This window comes from Poeciliopsis prolifica, unplaced genomic scaffold (genome assembly GCF_027474105.1).
Source record: "Poeciliopsis prolifica strain line A6 unplaced genomic scaffold, Auburn_PproV2 SCAFFOLD029, whole genome shotgun sequence".
Classification (NCBI taxonomy): Eukaryota; Metazoa; Chordata; class Actinopteri; order Cyprinodontiformes; family Poeciliidae; genus Poeciliopsis; species Poeciliopsis prolifica.
In genome coordinates this window covers 2,402,574-2,419,703 of record NW_026562404.1, presented here as the reverse complement: position 1 = coordinate 2,419,703, position 17,130 = coordinate 2,402,574, and the positions used below count along the sequence as shown (strand labels likewise).

Sequence of the window (17,130 nt, the reverse complement as noted above, 5' to 3'; positions counted from 1 at the left end):
CAAAGCTGCTATGTAACTTTGTGTGTTTTTCAACAGCAAAGAGTCAGAGCTGGTGTTAATGGTTGTTAATGAAGGTGGTTACATACATTTATTGTTCCAATCATTAGTAAGTTTGAGCATCAATCAAAAACATTAATAGATGATTATTCAATTAAGTAATTTGATAGGCAAATGAATAAAAAGGAAAATGGTTACAAATCGTGTATGAGTATCTTTCATTTCATGTCTGGAAAAACACATTGATGGAAATTGAAAATTGTAACCAACAGTACCAAAATAATTTCTCTGCAGCAGCAAACACAAAAATGAATACTATCAATGTTTAATGGCTCAAGAAAGCATTTATTAATCACTGTGAGGCCAACATTGTCTTCTGTATTTCTCCGCTGAATCTGTTAACTCCTGAATGTTCATACTATATGGGGCTTACAAAAGTATTTATGTTCCCTAAACTTTAAGCCAGGTACAACCATATGGGTCAATCTCATTTAAGTAAGTATAGCAAAAATGTAATAAAAATAAATAAATAAAAATAAAAATCTGCATTTGCAGTTAATTCTCTATGAATCAATTTCATTAGTAGAAACATATTTCAAACACATAGCTGTTAAGGCCAAATATTTAATTTGTTTATTTTTTGCTGTGTCCCCTGCAAATCTGCAAACCCTACTTTGTGTGGCTTCTTTCTTTTTTTAATAATTTCTTTCTTCTTGCTATTGCTGTATGAAGGGCAGCCTGTTGACAGCATGAATAATACTCATCTTGGTAACTGATTTCTGCAGCTTCCCCAGACCAACTATGATCCACTTGGCTGCTTCCAATAAAGTTTTTTCTGCCCTGGCATGTCGCTTTGACCACATACTTTGACCAGACATCCCTGTTGATTAGTAGTTTTGTTAAACTCTCTCCTTTTCCCAATGATGAATTGAACAATGTTCCAGGAGATGTTTTCTGAGCCGACCCCGATTTAAAAGCTATATAACTATCTGGCTGACCTGTTTGCTTGGTCTTTGTAATGCCATTTATTTACTGACAAACAAACCTGTGAGGTCTTCAGGGGATATCCAGATTATGAAATGTAATTGCAAGGTAAAAAAAAATATGAAAACAAGATACAAAAGAGGTACGAATACTTTTGCAAAGCAATTCACACACTTCGTGGAGGAAAACAAATAACTCCCAGTTTCAGACCCTTTGCCGGGTTTTCTCTCCAACTCAAGAAGCAAGATGCCACACCAGTGCAAGTAATAAACACTTTTAAGAGAAAAAAAAATTAAAAATGAAAAAGGTGTCAACACATGGTAATTAATGAGTGGGTTGCTGTGAGTGTGGTGTTTACAAGGCAGACCATAACATAAATAAAGTCTGCACAGAATCTTGGACATATGGTGCGACTGGCGCTACACTACAGTGACATGACAGCAACCTGTGCCATCCCACCAGGGATTCCCACCTACCAAACAAGGGAAGCATTTCTCTATGTCGGAATCTGTGGGCTGAGACTCTGTGTGCTTTTCTGCCTGAAGACACAGAAGATCAGGAATGCGCTCATGCAGCCTTACAAAACACTCTGTGGGGAGAATAAATGATAGCAAAAAGGCGTCTAAAGAAAACTTTGCTGCATGTGCCATCTTACATCCTCTGTTTCTCTCTCCAACACACAAAAAGTGAAATTGCCTGTCATCTAGGTCAGAAACTACTGCTAGGGCTCCTGGCCTCTTTTAAAACTAGACTAATGGTTTCCACATGCCATTTAGAGTACAACCAACAAGCACTGTGGGATTAGTGTCACTGTGGACAAGGAACCTCATGAGCTCATGTTCAAGCCCAATAAAAATCAGGGGGTTTATTTTAGTCTGTAATATGTCCAAAAACAAGTTCTGTGCTGTGCTGGCAAATACACTTTTCAAAGGAAAAATAAGAGGATGGAATGAGATCATGCTCTGACGTCAAGCATGGTTACTTCAAAAACAAGACCGGAGTGATGCTGCGTGAAGCAGTGGCGCCTTCAGTTTGTCATAGGCTGAAGTGAACATATTTCAGTGCAATGTGAAGGAGAGGAGATACATGCAGCGTGGAGTCGAGCTTTTACTGTGATATGAAATTGAGGAAGGAAACGGCCATTATGGTGTGGCAGGACTTGCCTTGTAAAGCTGATGAAAGCCAAATGCGATGCCAACCATAATGATGGTGAGCGCTCCATAATCTCTCCATCTGTAGCCTGCTGGAAATAAAATAAAAAACATAAAAAAATAAAATCAAATTCAAAAAAGAGAGAGAGATTAAACACTGATATTTAGATAAAACAAACTATATTATATCCAAAATATAATGGCATATATAAAGTAATGATACTACACTCATATTTCATGAGCAACAACCAAGAAAAATACTTTGACATGGAAAGAAATGACATTTTTGCATTTTGTCACATTGGATCCACAACATGTTCTACGTGAATGGCACATAGCTCTCTACATTTCTGCAGTTTAATCCAAGCATATATGTGTGATTTTTGTGTGTTTTGTGAATACGTCAGAGGTCTGCAGGAATATTAGTGAACCGATGACAACCAACAAATCCAGCAGACAGGCCAGGAATAAAGTTTAAAGTAGATATAGGTAATATAGTGATCTTCCAAGTGTTCAACATGTCACAAAGCTCTGTTCCATCCACTATTTGAATCTGACATCTCTGAAAAACAACCAAGATATAGTAGTCTATCTAACTTAGGGCAAGGGGAGCATTAATCAGACAAGCAGTCAAGAGACTCTGCACAAATCCATGGCTCAAGTGTAAGAATCTGTCTACTGGAATTACTTGTGAGATCTGGTCTGTATGGAGGAGTTATAAGAAGTAAGTGAAAAGAAGAAATAATTGGAAGAAGGCTCTCTGATCAGACAAGAGCAAAAGTTAGCTTTTGCATGCAAACTAATCCGTGGGATAATCAGTGGGACACTGAAAATTGCCCTGAAAATACATTTACACAGTGAAACATGGTGGAGGCAGAATAATGCTGATAATAATAATGCTGAAGACTTCTGTAGGAAATTCAATGAGAATTTCCTCTGTAGGAAATGGGAAGACATTCAATGTAATTGAACTTAAGCTTTTTTCTGTTTTTTACAAAGGCAGAAGGGCAAAAATGTCAATACCTAGATGTATAAAGCCGATACCGACATACTCCAAAAAACTTCAATTGTAGCCAAAAAAAGTGATTCTACAAATTACTGACTTGGAAGACACTTTTAGATTGCATTTGTAACGTTATGAACCATTTATCCTTCTACAGTTATTTGCTGTTTTTTTTTTCTTTTCTTTGACTATAAATTAAAATCCTTATCAAACTCAATAAGGTTTGAATGACTGACAAAGTCACTAAATAAAAAAAGATTTCCAGCATGATTAAATTGAATATCTGATAAACTGCGGTGATTAGAATTAAATATATATATTTTTAAGTATAAACAGTATTTGCACAGAAAGCACCCAAGATGAACAAAAACATAAAAGAGTGTTTCTGTGCATTTTGAAGTTGACTGTCTTGCTGAGTGACAGATGATGTGAAAGTGTGTCATTGTGCAAGCTGTCATCTGGGTAGGCCAACTGCCTGTCAAGGTGGAAATTCCCCACTTAAGAGAGGCATTCAACTGAAAATGTCACTAAGCAACACGTCTGGAGGAAGCATGCGAGTTTTTCTTTTATTTACTCCAGCGAGGGGAAAAATGAATACAAATTATTTGAGGCTAACCCCACTTGAAGCACACCATTGAGATTCTATTACAAGTCTGATTTCACCTAATAGGTTATGTGGTGCATGTTTACTGGCTTGAAGTGAGTAAACTACATTGATCTTTTTACCTTAGCACTTGTGATTTTACATGCAAATAAAACGGAAGACCCTCTCAGGCTGAAATGTATGGTATATTTCCAGGGTGAATGTCGTTCTATTTTCCTCCCTCAAGGGCATGTTTCACTGCTGAGGTGCCATTCGGTGAACCTCTAACCTTTCCCATTGAAATGTTTTTTTTTTAAATCATCCATATGATAACCATATAAATTTGGGTCTTCATCAACATTAAAGCTGGGATAAACTGTCAGCCATCCCAGAATACCAGGCTTATGAAAGGCCTGAAAGTCCTTGGGATGGGTTGTTGACCCTGATGATGCCTGAATGCATCACCAGGGCTCACCCATTGCTCTTACCCCCTCTGCTTTAGGGCTTTTCATTCTTCCTTTGTCTTTCCCCCTTTCTTTCCCACTTCTAAACTGCCATCTTCCTCTTTTTTTATTTGGTCACTTAGGCTGTGAAACCGTGGACTCCATCCCCCGTTTTTCCAATCTCCTCTCAAATTTATTGGGTTCAGTGGAGGCCTTCCTGTCCTTCTACTGTGTGGAAATAGAGATCAGAGTATCCATTACTGCGACAGAGATGGATGCGGGTCCCTGTGCACCGTCCCCATAAGAAGGACATCAGAGGCAGGTAGCCCCCTCTTTTGAGCATGACCCCCCATACAAGACGACCAGCTCTCACCTCATTATGCAGCTCCCTTATAGCCGTTTTGATATAAAACCCCCCTACGACGGACGGAGAGCTGCGAGTCTCCCTAACTACATGGCCATCCCATCAACATCACTTTCATTACAAAACATGAGATGCCGGGGAGTCAAGGACAGTGTGGTAATAAATGAGGGTGGAATACATCTGGAATCATTGTCATATGGGTTAAGCATTATGCGGACTTCATTCTACATTGGGAAATCAGTGGACAGAGGATTCACAACCTCCTGAAGTAATAAAGATACAGGTTGTGGTGTAGGGTCTTGCCATGCTGGGACCCCAACAGAAATAGAACACTGCTGGACGTCATGGGCTTCATATGTGTGCTGTTATGTTTCATTTGTCTTTAAAATTGGGGTAAATGAATTAACTACATAACTTCAGCATATAAATTAAAGCTGAATGGGACATCTGTAACAACAAATGAAGAGATGAAGAAATTAACAAGTTTTGTAACGTGGACAAAAACAAGTTGATTTAGTTAAAATAAGAAAGTGTACCTAAATATAAAAGTCACAAACAAGAGGTTTTAACTACTTATAAGTTGGTCAGGATCCAGTTGCAATGAGCCAGTTATTCTAAAGATAACAGAGCTGTTTGGTCAAAGTTAAACAGGTTAGTTAATCTGATTAATCTGGCCAGGAATAAAGAGTAATATGAAATCTGGTGCACAAGCACACAAAAAAGTTGTGCAGTTTCCTTACAGTGTGAAATGCAAACAGACTATCAAGTGAATTAAAAAGGTATTTCCTGTTCTTAACTGGAAATAGACCCCTATTATTCATACACCTGTTAGAGTTTGTTTAAAAATTGTTCTCATTCAACCAGGAAGTGTGTTTCTGGTTAGAAATTAGATAGGCATCAAGTGATACCAAAACACAAAAAATGTTGTATTAATGCTAAATAAAATTTTATTTTTAAAAAATGGCATATCAAAAATGATTAATACTCTTCCCAAAAATAAATGCAAGATCCTCTTTGCCATTACCCCAACATTTAGTTCAACAGATTCAGTCAGGCCTTTTGCTGGGCCTATCCAAAGCATTAATATCACTTCTAGTCTTCTGACTAGAAGTGATATTAATGCTGTTGGTGAAATGCCAAATTTATGTTAAAGCTAAATCTGCTAGCAGTATGAACAATTTTGGTCTTCATTTCAGATTAATTAAATTCTCTTCAGCTACAGAAGCAATTCATTCAATCTTGCTCTGCTTCTTTCCTCCTGTACTGCAGCATCTGTCTAATTCATATGGAGCAACAGGGTGGTAGCCTCACTGACTCGCTTATGGCAAGACATTGTGACATTTAGTAGTCTGGGACAACATTTAAAGAAAGAAAAACAAGCAATCCAGTGCAATTTCTTATACTTAAAATCAATATTCAGATATTCAAAATGGAGTTCCAGTCCATTGGAACAAGCTGTTCCAACAGCCTTGAACAGCTTGTTCAAATAGCATTCTAGGACATTACATTTCCCATTCAGGTGTACTAGGATGGCAGTTGCACTGTTCAACAAGTACTTTGTTCCTCTCTACAACGAAGATTGTGAAAAGAGGATCTTGCAAGAGGAAACATTCACTACAGAGATATTCAAGTCAAATGGGAGTCAGAAATAGGTGAGTTTTTGATAAAATGTTAAAACGGCCTACCACACTTTCATGCTGCTCATGCAGAGCAGCGACAGCATGCAAAATGAGCAGCTGTCATAACAGCGTGGTATTGTCCAGGTTTGGTTCGTTGTCAAAAGAAGTGTAGTCTGAAGGTAATCTAAACCAAATGGTGTATTTTTATTTTTTGCTTTTCCTACACAATAGACCCCTGTGCAATAATAATGTGAGGTTTACAAATCTTTAAAAAAGTACAGGCAAACTGTATTTTCTGAGCAATTTGTATTTGTTGAGCAAATTGTGTTTCATATTTTTTCTTTTTTTGACTCATTTTCTGTTCATTCCTTAGACCGTATAATATATTTTTTTTTTAAAATAGGAGAAGTGAAGAGCAAAAGAAACTGCTCCAGGCTTAGTTAACTATCTTCAGCTAACTAAATTCATGGGTAGAAAAAAATTCATAAGATCAGTTGATCTTCTACTGCAGGGGTGTCCAAGTACAGTCGTGGAGCGATATCAGCCGCCTGCAACTTTTAAATCAATTTTTTTTTTTTTTAGCAATGAAGAAGTGAATGCTTATGATGGGATTCAAGTGTTTTGGAGAAGGAAGGCATCTAAAAATTGTGAGACAGTTGCTCTCGAGGACTGGACTTGAACATCTCTGACTGACTTTATGCTAAATTATTAGCCAATAGTTCATAGGGAAACAAATTGCCTACAAGACGTACTTACTGGGTGGTACAGGAGTTAGCTGAGCTGCATAAGGTGGAGTCTGGAGTCCCACAGGGCTCAAAGGCAGGACTTCCTCTGTGCTGCCAGAGCGCTGGATGGCCAACTCTACCTCTTCATCAGTGAGTCCTGAAATGAACACGAATGAACCCTTGAATACCTTCGGAGCACGCTCAACGTCTGCACATTAAGGTGAAAAACCAAATGGCTCCTTTGATAAAATAATCTAACTTTATATACTTCCCAAGCTTCCAACAAATCTTTTAAGTACAATTCAGAGAGTATTTCAAATCTCCTCCAATTGAACCTGCCCTGCTCCTCAAAAATGCATTTTCATTTTATAATTCAGAGAGACCATCGAGACTTTTTGGGACATCCATCAAAGGAAGTGCAGAAAGGTTCACACAATGAAATCTGAACCTCTGCTACCCTATTAACTGCCACCAAAGGCAAAGAAAATAAGAGTCTGTCCATTTCTTCAGTTATATTTCCCATGTGGAGATTTCATACACCCCAGACAGCGAAAATGCATTATTTTAATTTCTTCATTGTAATGTAAATGTATTACATAATTTTGCAAATGCCAATATAATTTAATCTTCAGATATTTTTAATGATTTTAGTGATGATTAAATTGCAAAGGGCTCCCAGATGGAGAATTGGAGAGGAGGAGGAGAAAAAAATCTAATATGAACATTTCCTTTTGTGGCAAGAAAGGATTTTATTTCAGCTACCATATGCTGCCATTGCTGTGGGTCTCATCATTTAATGAGAATCTTGGTCTAAACAAAGGGAAATAATTACGCAACTTATGATAAAACTATATTAAAAACAACGTTAACCCATTTGTAATAAAGCAATTAAAAGGAAAGCTAGAGACAACAAGCAAGAACGAGGCCTAGTTCCAAAATACTGAATCATATTTGATTCGTAATAAGAACAATACAAAAATATTGTATTGCAGTCCTTCTTGATTTAGCTTAAAAGGGTCCGACTAATGTTAAAAAAAAAAACTAGAACAACAACAACTTATTTTTTGTTTATTAAAGGGCGGAGTGATTTCTTAATATTGTCTTTGATGATTTAGTGAATCGACACATCTTTCTTCATCCATTGGGAAACAGGAAGCAAATGGAAAGCAGTCAGATGCAATTTACTTTTTTACAATTGACTGACTTTTGAATATCCTTCACTACACAAAAACTACTTTTTTTACCTATGTTTTTCATTGCTTATTCTTAAAAGACCAATACGCAAACGAGCTATAATAAAGAAACATTTTGAGGACTTGCATTTCAATGCATTTTTTATTTTAGCCATCAACAAACTCAGTTTTTGTTCTGATCCCCTGTAATGCTTGAAGATTTTAGTTTAAAATACACATCTTATTTATTCAAAGCACTTAAATCATGTTTTATGACATGTTCAACTTTAAAAAAAGTGAAAGATAAATCAAATAAAAATGATAAAAGTGTTGTATTTTCAATTCTCACCTAATAGGTCCAGGGAACATAAAAGATTTATAAAAATAGAAACTTGATATGAAAATGTTATTGTGATAGGATTTCTTTCCATATTTACCAGCTCTAGAATAAATTTAGTAATATAAATTCATACCTCACAACATAATTTCATAAATCTCCTAACTTTATAAATCTCCTGAAACAATTCTAATAGTTTTTCTTAAGAACATTTGTTGATGCTTTAAAAACCCAAAGCAAAATATTTTATTATTCAGTTTGGCGATATTTACTAAATTACTTATTATTTACTAATCAATTTTTCCAATGAGAGTATCTGTTAATAAATCCAAATTGTTTTCAGTGTCAGATTAGTCAGAACATCAGGCTCAATTTTAAATAAAAAATAAATAAATAAAAAGGATTTTATCTTCTCTTAGTATCAACAAACAAAAATGCACAAAATCAACTTGCTTCATAAATCTCCAAAACAACTTATGCCAATAAATGATCTCTGGTCACCTATTAAAATTCACACAGTACTGACCGTGAAAACTGTTGGATAACTAAATGAAAATCTTGGCAAGGCTACAGTTTACAGCAGGTCTTTAGTGCCAGGAAGTGGTGCAAGTCATGTGCTGAGTTTGTGTAGCGAGACTGCACAGTCAAATAAGCAATAATGTGTCCCTGGACTCCTGATTCATCTGACCACAGCAGACTGCATGGTGACAGACTATTGAGTGAGATCTCAGTTTACCCAAATAAAGGGAAGAAATAGCATAAAAGACAATCAGTTTCTCCTTGAAACGTAAGGTCTTTTTTAACTGCATTTGGGCCGCTTCTGAGATTAATATATGTACATTTTAATAGCCATCACCATCTTTGATGTTGCATTGCAATTTTATGAAGTATATAATCTAAAAGATGGAAATTCCTGTTTTCAAGTTAAACTACAGCTCGCTAAATTGGTTGTAGGCTCTGATCTGCCTATTTGCTGAGAGGAGGACCACAACAAATAAAAGAAGCCTTAGATCCAGAAGAAAAAGGAACGAGGTGAAAGTGAGTTTTACATATAAAAGGAAAAGACAAAAAAGGGATTGGGGATTTATTATGGGTTCCAAAACCTGTGGAATGACCCCTGGACCCCCATTTCAGATCGACCTGTGGGGAGATGAATTTTTAAGACATAAATTATACCTAATGACGACACCATAAAAAAAGAACAATAATGGAAAGCTATTCTGTATTTCATTATACTGTATTATTTGCTGCACCTGATACACGTAGTGCCTGTTTATGAGTCACCGTATTAGCAGATGCTCTGCCAAAGCATTTGCTTTGACCTTGCCATTCTCATTGGGGCATGAAATTACGGTGCTGGCACCTCGATATTACAGCTATAAATACTGTAAACTGCATATCTGGGCAACGTTTTCTATTGTCTTTCAACATAAACCTGATCGGTATTTATTTAAAGGAAAACCCATTGCTCGTCAGGTTATTTACAGCTCTATTTTCAGAGGCTCATATTCCCTGGGCATCTTTTAAGGGCAAAGAGGCAGCAAGGCTCTAACATTAAATCTATTTCTCCAATTTTGGCACTTCTAGGGTTTATGGGTCAGGACCCAGCTCGGACAGCCAATTATAAAAGTTGCTTACTAAAATATTTTGTGTAATAAAAGGTGAATGCCTTTGTTGCTGCCCTCCACGTCGTGGAGCATGAATTTGCCCTTGAGTGAGAATTACTTGCATTTTGAATATCATATTTAAAAAAAACAAGCATGGCAGTGGGGGTCATAAATAGATGGAGGTCAATGGGTTATTAAAGAAAACTTCAGTCAGTTTCTCACGTTGCCGTGACGAGGGGGATTATACAAGTCGTTTGGTTCTGTAGAACCGCTTGAAAATGCCATGCCCTAAATAATGACCACTCTCATAGAGTATTCATTTATGTATTAAAAATATGACTCTGTGCTCATTTCCCTGCTTTACTGCCTTGTACTGATGACAAAGTGGGCAAGGCCTCGGCTAGGTGGCGCCGTGGAGTAATTTATAACCACATCAATCCCTTTACCTTCCTCACAGGCCTTGGTCATTGTCATTTTTGTCCGAGAGGTGAGTCACATAACCCCACTTACAAACAACATCCTATTAATATCTGGGATGATGAACCCTATCCTTACCTTCATACCAGGTATGGTAACAGACAAAAAGCCCACCTGTAATCCCCCTGACCCTGGTCCGTCGGCATTCCTCTCAGGGTGAAATCTATTAGTATTATTTATTCAACACAATAATAACCAGGAAGGCATTCAAATGTAAAATAAAAGTGATTTCCTACAGATACAAAATGGACTGTATTTTATAGGCTAATGTTTCCCTCTACTACAATTATTCTTTACTTTATCTAAATTAAACTGTATTGGTTTAAGTAATGGTTTCCTCGGGAAAAAACTGGCAATTTTTTTATAAGTAAAGACAAACTAAAAATACTACCGAATATGGAGCTAATTTAAGAACCAACAAACACAAACACATTTTATAGCCTAAAAGCTCTGACGAAAGTTGGTTAATGAGTTGGTAACATGAAAACAAAAGGCGGGTCCGCAAAGCAAAGCCTCATGGGGCTTTGCGTGATTTATATGATGCAAAGCCCTATGTTTAAAAAAAACTTATGATTTTTTAAACAGCTTCAGGTAAGCTGTTAATTTTTTTCTAAGTAAAAGTGGACACCAGAAGAAATATTGACAAAATTTAAATAAATGTATGGAATTATCAAAAACTAGCAGTGCTAACTTACGTTTTTACTTTTTTAGTTGTGACTATACATTTCTTATTTGTTTTCTTGTAATTTAAACATATATAAATGTACTTAATATATTTATATTTACTATTTTGTTTTCTAGAGATTGTAAAAGTCTGCCACATTTCATTTGTTAAAATACCTTTTATAATATGCTGCAGATATTATAAAGGTATTACACAGACAGATTTGTTAACAGATTGACAAATCTACACAGTTTCTCACAATTCAAAGAGGAAATATGCATGATTTCAATATCGACCAAAATATTTCCTGATCATGTATTTTCCTTTGATCAACTCTTAGTAAGGTACTAGAAAATCTCTGTCTCTCCATATATATATATATATATATATATATATATATATACATATATATATATATATATATATGTATATATATATATATATATATATATATATATATATATATATATATATATATGTATATATATATATATATATATATATATATATATATATATATGTGTGTGTGTGTGTGTGTGTGTGTGTGTGTGTGTACGTATGTATATATATATATATATATATATGTGTGTGTGTGTACGTATGTATATAAAAACATAATAGAAACATGTATTTGCTGAGGTTGTATTGCTTTTGAAAAAGTTTTGAGAACCTCGGCTCTGATTACGTTCAGCCTTGTAATCAAGTGATGTCAGTTCTGGGTCCACGGTCAAAGTGACACGTTGAAAGCTGGAAAATGCTCTTGACTTTGTCCTGAGAATTTGATTTTTGTGGTAATTATGTGTGAAACTGCTAATTGTCTGGGCTAAATGGTGGAGCCAAAATGGGGCTCTATGCTCTTTTAGTTGTTACAACTGTTAATTGTAGAAGACACAGACGGCACAATTTCCTAGACTCGTCTGTCGCGCATTATATTTCACTCAAACAGGATAAAATTTAACAGAGCTTTGCGAGGAGCAAAATTGCTTCAAGATTGTTGTATGACAGTGGAAAATGCAATTCATTTGCACTCTTCTGTCACAGAACAAAAAGCATCTTGATTTTCACTCCATCAAAGTGACAAACTTTCAATATTTCAGCCAGTTTATTCAACTTCAAGGACTTAAGAAGGGCAGGAAGGAATATTGGACTGCATAATGGCCAATTCATTCTCTGAAATTGACGGGAGAAAGGAAAACAGAAAATTATATTTTTCAATGAATATTGAAATAAACCACGCTATTATGATCACTTTAAAAAAAGAGAGATGTATCCAGAGAGGCATCCTTCCATGCAGATCAGGACACCAAATACGCTGGAAAATAATATGCACGACTGAGATTATTGTGTAAAGATTCTGCAACATGCAATCAAAGTGGGCCCTATTTTCCCCTTCATCAGCTGTCCGGCGTAAGCGCTGGCAGCAAGAGGAATCCAATTTAAATTCCACTCTACAGGGAGATGGTATTGTTTCATTTTATGTGTGCTTTGACATTTCTGGCTGCTAATATGGAGTAAAATCGAGAAGTATTTACATAAATATGGCATTAAACTGTATTAGAAATTAAGAGTGACACATTTTCTGTGGCGACTGCGGAATGGGGGAAATGATTGAGTTTCTGTGTCAAAAGGTTGAGAAGACACATGCTGGGTGAAGACGCAGGGAGAGTATTAGTCTGTTGCTGTCTGCAAAAGTTTAACGTAGCTCAAGTTAGCAACAACAAGAAGCAAAGAGCTTGTAGACATCAAAAAACGAACATGTTGTATAAAGCTAGGCTCATTTCTATACATAGAGAGAGATCCATTTAAATCACGTTTAAACAGATGAAGTCATTCTAAAGCTACTTTGACTCTAACATTGGTGATCTTGGAATCAGATATTGTGTTTTAAGGCAAATGTTTTACCTCACACAAACCATGCTTTGACTTCTGCTCTCAATATGTGTCCTAGCCTAGAAAGCAATATTTAGACTGCTGTTTTCATATGATAGCTCCTAAAGAAAAAAAGTAATTGCCCCAAATCTATATCAACAGGTCAAATCCTACATAATCAACAATGCTAATTTAATCATTTTAGCTTGTGGACTAAAATGATTAAGTTGTATTTTGGCATTGTACATGGCCAAAATACAATGCTAAATATTTACTAGGTAAAATGGTTCTTGAAATTTGAATGTACTGACCTGACTGGAATCCACTACATCTGTGCAACTTTACATATAAAAACAACTTCAAAGATACAGCAATTGATCTTACAGTTAGATGCAACTAAAAGACAAAACAATATACAGTAATCAGAAGTGTAACTTGAAGCCCAAAGCAGCAACTAATATGATAACAAGCAGATAGTTTTATTGAAACTTAAAATATTTCCAGGTTCTTGCCAAGGAACTCTGCAATAAAAGTCCAGAGATATGAGTAGCGCAAAAAGCTACTCAAACATACTTTGTGCTTAGTGCTTCATTTCTCATAAGTATGCTCTCTCCCTATGATCAATGTCTTCATGCAAATCAAGGCTTCTTGCTTAGACCTACAGTGGAAAGAGATTTACCAAAATAAATCTGCATTAAAGGGTTATACATATTTCATGGATGTAAAGTGCAGTAAAAGCAAACCGTTTTGGATGCTGGGGCTTCACAAATATCACAACAAAGCTGAAAATAGGAAGAAAATGAGTCACGGCATTACATCATCTGGCTCGGGCTTTGGGAAAACAACAGCAGATTGGGAACTGTATATCAATAATGAGGCTAAAAGATGAAGAAATGTAAAGAGATATTAACAATCATTACAGTCATATGAGAGGTGTGTAGTAGCAGCAGGCCAACATGGATTTGGTTTCAGGTTACCTTCCCAAGTCACAGAGCTCTTAGGCTCACTCCTCACTGTTTGGTTCTTCTAATGCAGCAGGCAGAGTCCCCCAGCACTGTACTGACACAGTCCCCTAAGTACTGAACTGCCTCACGACCAGTTACAATAAAAACATTCCTCACAAAGAGTTAATCTGTCGTAAGGGCTCACGCACACACACTCCCACATCTCTGTCATCACTGCTCAACCACAGATCTACAATTCAACAGCTGCCTTATATCGAGCCGATTTTAATGAGTTCAGCGTAATAAACTTTTTTTTGTGTGCCTTTTTTATTACACAAACCATATTCTACAATGCGAAATGTCTGAATAAATTACAAAAGAAAAAAAAAAGTTAGACGGCAGAGAATATTTCAACCTTCCCTTGTCAGAAACCCTTACTGTGCAGTCGCTCAAATTTACAATAACCATTAAATTAAGTAAAAGGGTTAAAATGCTAGGAGGCAATATTGATAATTCCATTGAAAACTCAGGGGGAGTTTGTCAATATTAATTTTCCTGAACCCAAAGGAGCATCCTGACTGGTGTGTCATTCATTCACGGGGCCTGAATCCTGTTCTATGGAGCTAAATCGACCCCTTTTTAGGACCAAACACCCTCCACCCCCTTGTGAGCAAAAAGCTTTAGCTGCAATCTCTGACCTTTCTGGTCCAGACCAACCAGAGGGAAACAAACAAAACACTGAAACACAAACATTGAATAGTTTTATTAAAACTTGATTTGGCAAACATTAAAGAAAAGTCTGACCTTTTTTCTTCAAGAAGGCCTTTCTGGTGGCCAGGGGGCTCTCGCGCACCTTTGGGTTCTGCAGAAATTTTACGGCAGTTGCAACCTGGAAAGAGACAAATCGGATTTATTTCCACATAATCACGTAATGTGAGTAACCCTAAAGGAAACTGATGCTGTTAACACTCTAAACAAGAGTCTAGACCTTCCTTAAGAAAAAGGTTCATTATAAATCCACCGCAGCTAAAAAGAAGGGGAAAAAAAAAATAAATGGATTCCATCTGATAGTTGCATTTACAACCCCTCCCTCTGTCTCCCCTCGCAGTCAGTAGTGAGGAAAAAGACCACCTGACCACTTTCCTGCTAAATGTGGAGAATGACCAAATCAGCAGTTATAAAATTAGCCCATCAGGAGTGCCGGACAAATGGAGTATGGAGCTTAATTTGCTATTACCCTCTTAAAGACAAACTTCCATTCTTAAGTGCGCAGTGGAAGAAAATCTATACTTAATGCAGAGGTGATCATTTGTATCTAATAACTTGAGAATCCGAGGCAGAAAACTTCTGTAATTCTTCCAGTTAAAAACCTGCCGTGATCAAATCACCCCGCCTGACTGTTGTAATGACTTGAAACGTTAATGCACCAGAACGTTAAATAGCATCAGAACATCAGTAGTTTTAAGTGCACCACGTTCATCGATTCTATTATGTTTTCCTTCGAGATGCACCTTAATTTTCCACCCAGTATGCATTTCCAAGAATTGGAGGCAGGAGGTAGTGGTGGTGGAGGTGGGGGTGGGGGGCATCTTCCTCAAATGGTATTAAAACATAAATTTGAAGTGGGCGCCATGAAGTGGCGCCTCCTAAAATGGATAAATATGTAGGGAACACAGAGAACGGAGAAACACACTGGAGGGGAGGTTTCGATGACTTATTATCGCACCTGTGGTCCCCATGATTCAATTGTAAAAGTCATCCCTCTAATAGCTTGAAAGGTTTTGATTACTCTTCTTTTCTCTTAGTGTTGAAAGATACAAAGTGATTGAGCGCCCTGCCAGTGGTAATTCATTTTGGGTAATGCATTGCATATACTGTGAACCAGTTTCAATCCAAAAGAATTGTAGTTTAAAATTGTTTGAGGGACGGAAGTGGCAGGGAAGCTGTTTAAAAACCTGAGGTTCTGTCACAAAGGTGCAATGATCGACTGTGGTTCTCTGAAAACCTGGCTGGCCCTCTCTAAACTTCAGGAGTAGACTCCAAGGAAGCAAAGCAATTTTACGTATGTGGTGCAAAATGATTTCACACAAATCTACTAGTTTACAGAGATTATGGCGTTCAAAAGGTTTCACAATATGCGTGCAGTTTGGAAATGGCTGCATCTTTATTAAAATTAGGCACCCTCAACTTTTATGGTGACAACCAGAGGATGGCATTTTTATGATGAACCCGCAACCTTTGCTTTGGGCTAGAAGATGCACTCAAAACACTGACAATTTTCATGTTCGTGAACAGGACCTTGCAAAGGTATTTCTTAACCTTTGAAGTTTTTATGTCAAAACCACAAACTTCAATGTGTTTAGTTTTCTGTGATATTTCAACAGATTCCAGTTTTAAGAAGAAGAAAAAGAGAGAAGAAACTTGTTTTTTAAAATATTTTACAAATGAAAACCAGAAAACTAAGGAACATAATTGTAGTTTGAAAATTAATAAACACAAGTCTACCTATGTTTGTCTCCAGCCGCTTTACACTTGTAACATTTTTGCCCATTCTTCGTTCCAAAACAGTTCTAGTTTCCTCAGATTGAATTGGGTGCATCAATGAAGAGCAATTTTTAATTCTTTGACTGGTCCACTCTAACTGAGTGATGAATAATAAATATGCTTTGATCTAAACCACCCAACCGAAGCGCTTGGCTATATGTTTAGAGTCGTTGTCTGCAGTAAGGTGAATCTCTGGCTCAGTCAAGCGTTTTGCAGCTGTAAAAGCTTTTTTTTTGGTACTGTTCTCTATGTATCTATCTTTCCAGGTACGTCTTGCTTCCCAGTCAAGAAAAGCACCTTCTCAGCATGATGCTGTTACCACCATGTCTCACAGAGTGTGTTTAAATCCCTTTGCAAACATAAATGATGCCTCTCTGATTAATAATGTCCAGTTTGTCAATTTAGATGGTAGACCATATTTAGTGTGTTTGCATGGTCTCTTCATTTCTAGATGAATTTGCTTCAATAATTGCTAAACATTTGGAATATTGTTTCAGAAGCTAACCCTGTCTTAAACTTTTTCAGAACTTTCTGTCTGCTATGCTCCTTGGTCTTCATGATGCTGTTTGTTCTCTAATGTGCTCCAACAAACTTTTGAGGCCTTCACTGTACAGCTGGATTTCCACTCAGTTTGAATTAAACATAAG

At 36.6% G+C, this 17,130-nt stretch overlaps 1 protein-coding gene across 3 annotated transcripts in view; it reads right to left on the bottom strand.

The window, feature by feature from the left end:
* The window catches only part of pex14 (peroxisomal biogenesis factor 14), a 61,769-nt gene that overhangs the window by 21,503 nt on the left and 23,136 nt on the right, over window positions 1-17,130 (bottom strand). Inside the window, exons 3-6 of one of the 3 annotated variants that reach the window (XM_055049651.1) lie at window positions 14,744-14,828; window positions 6,901-7,026; window positions 2,141-2,224; window positions 1,458-1,516 (exon numbers count right to left, since the gene is read on the bottom strand). In XM_055049651.1, the coding sequence (XP_054905626.1) occupies window positions 1,458-1,516; window positions 2,141-2,224; window positions 6,901-7,026; window positions 14,744-14,828 (354 nt within the window). The remainder of the gene's footprint in view (window positions 1-1,457; window positions 1,517-2,140; window positions 2,225-6,900; window positions 7,027-14,743; window positions 14,829-17,130) is intronic. The other 2 variants (XM_055049652.1, XM_055049653.1) reach the window with 2 other exon arrangements.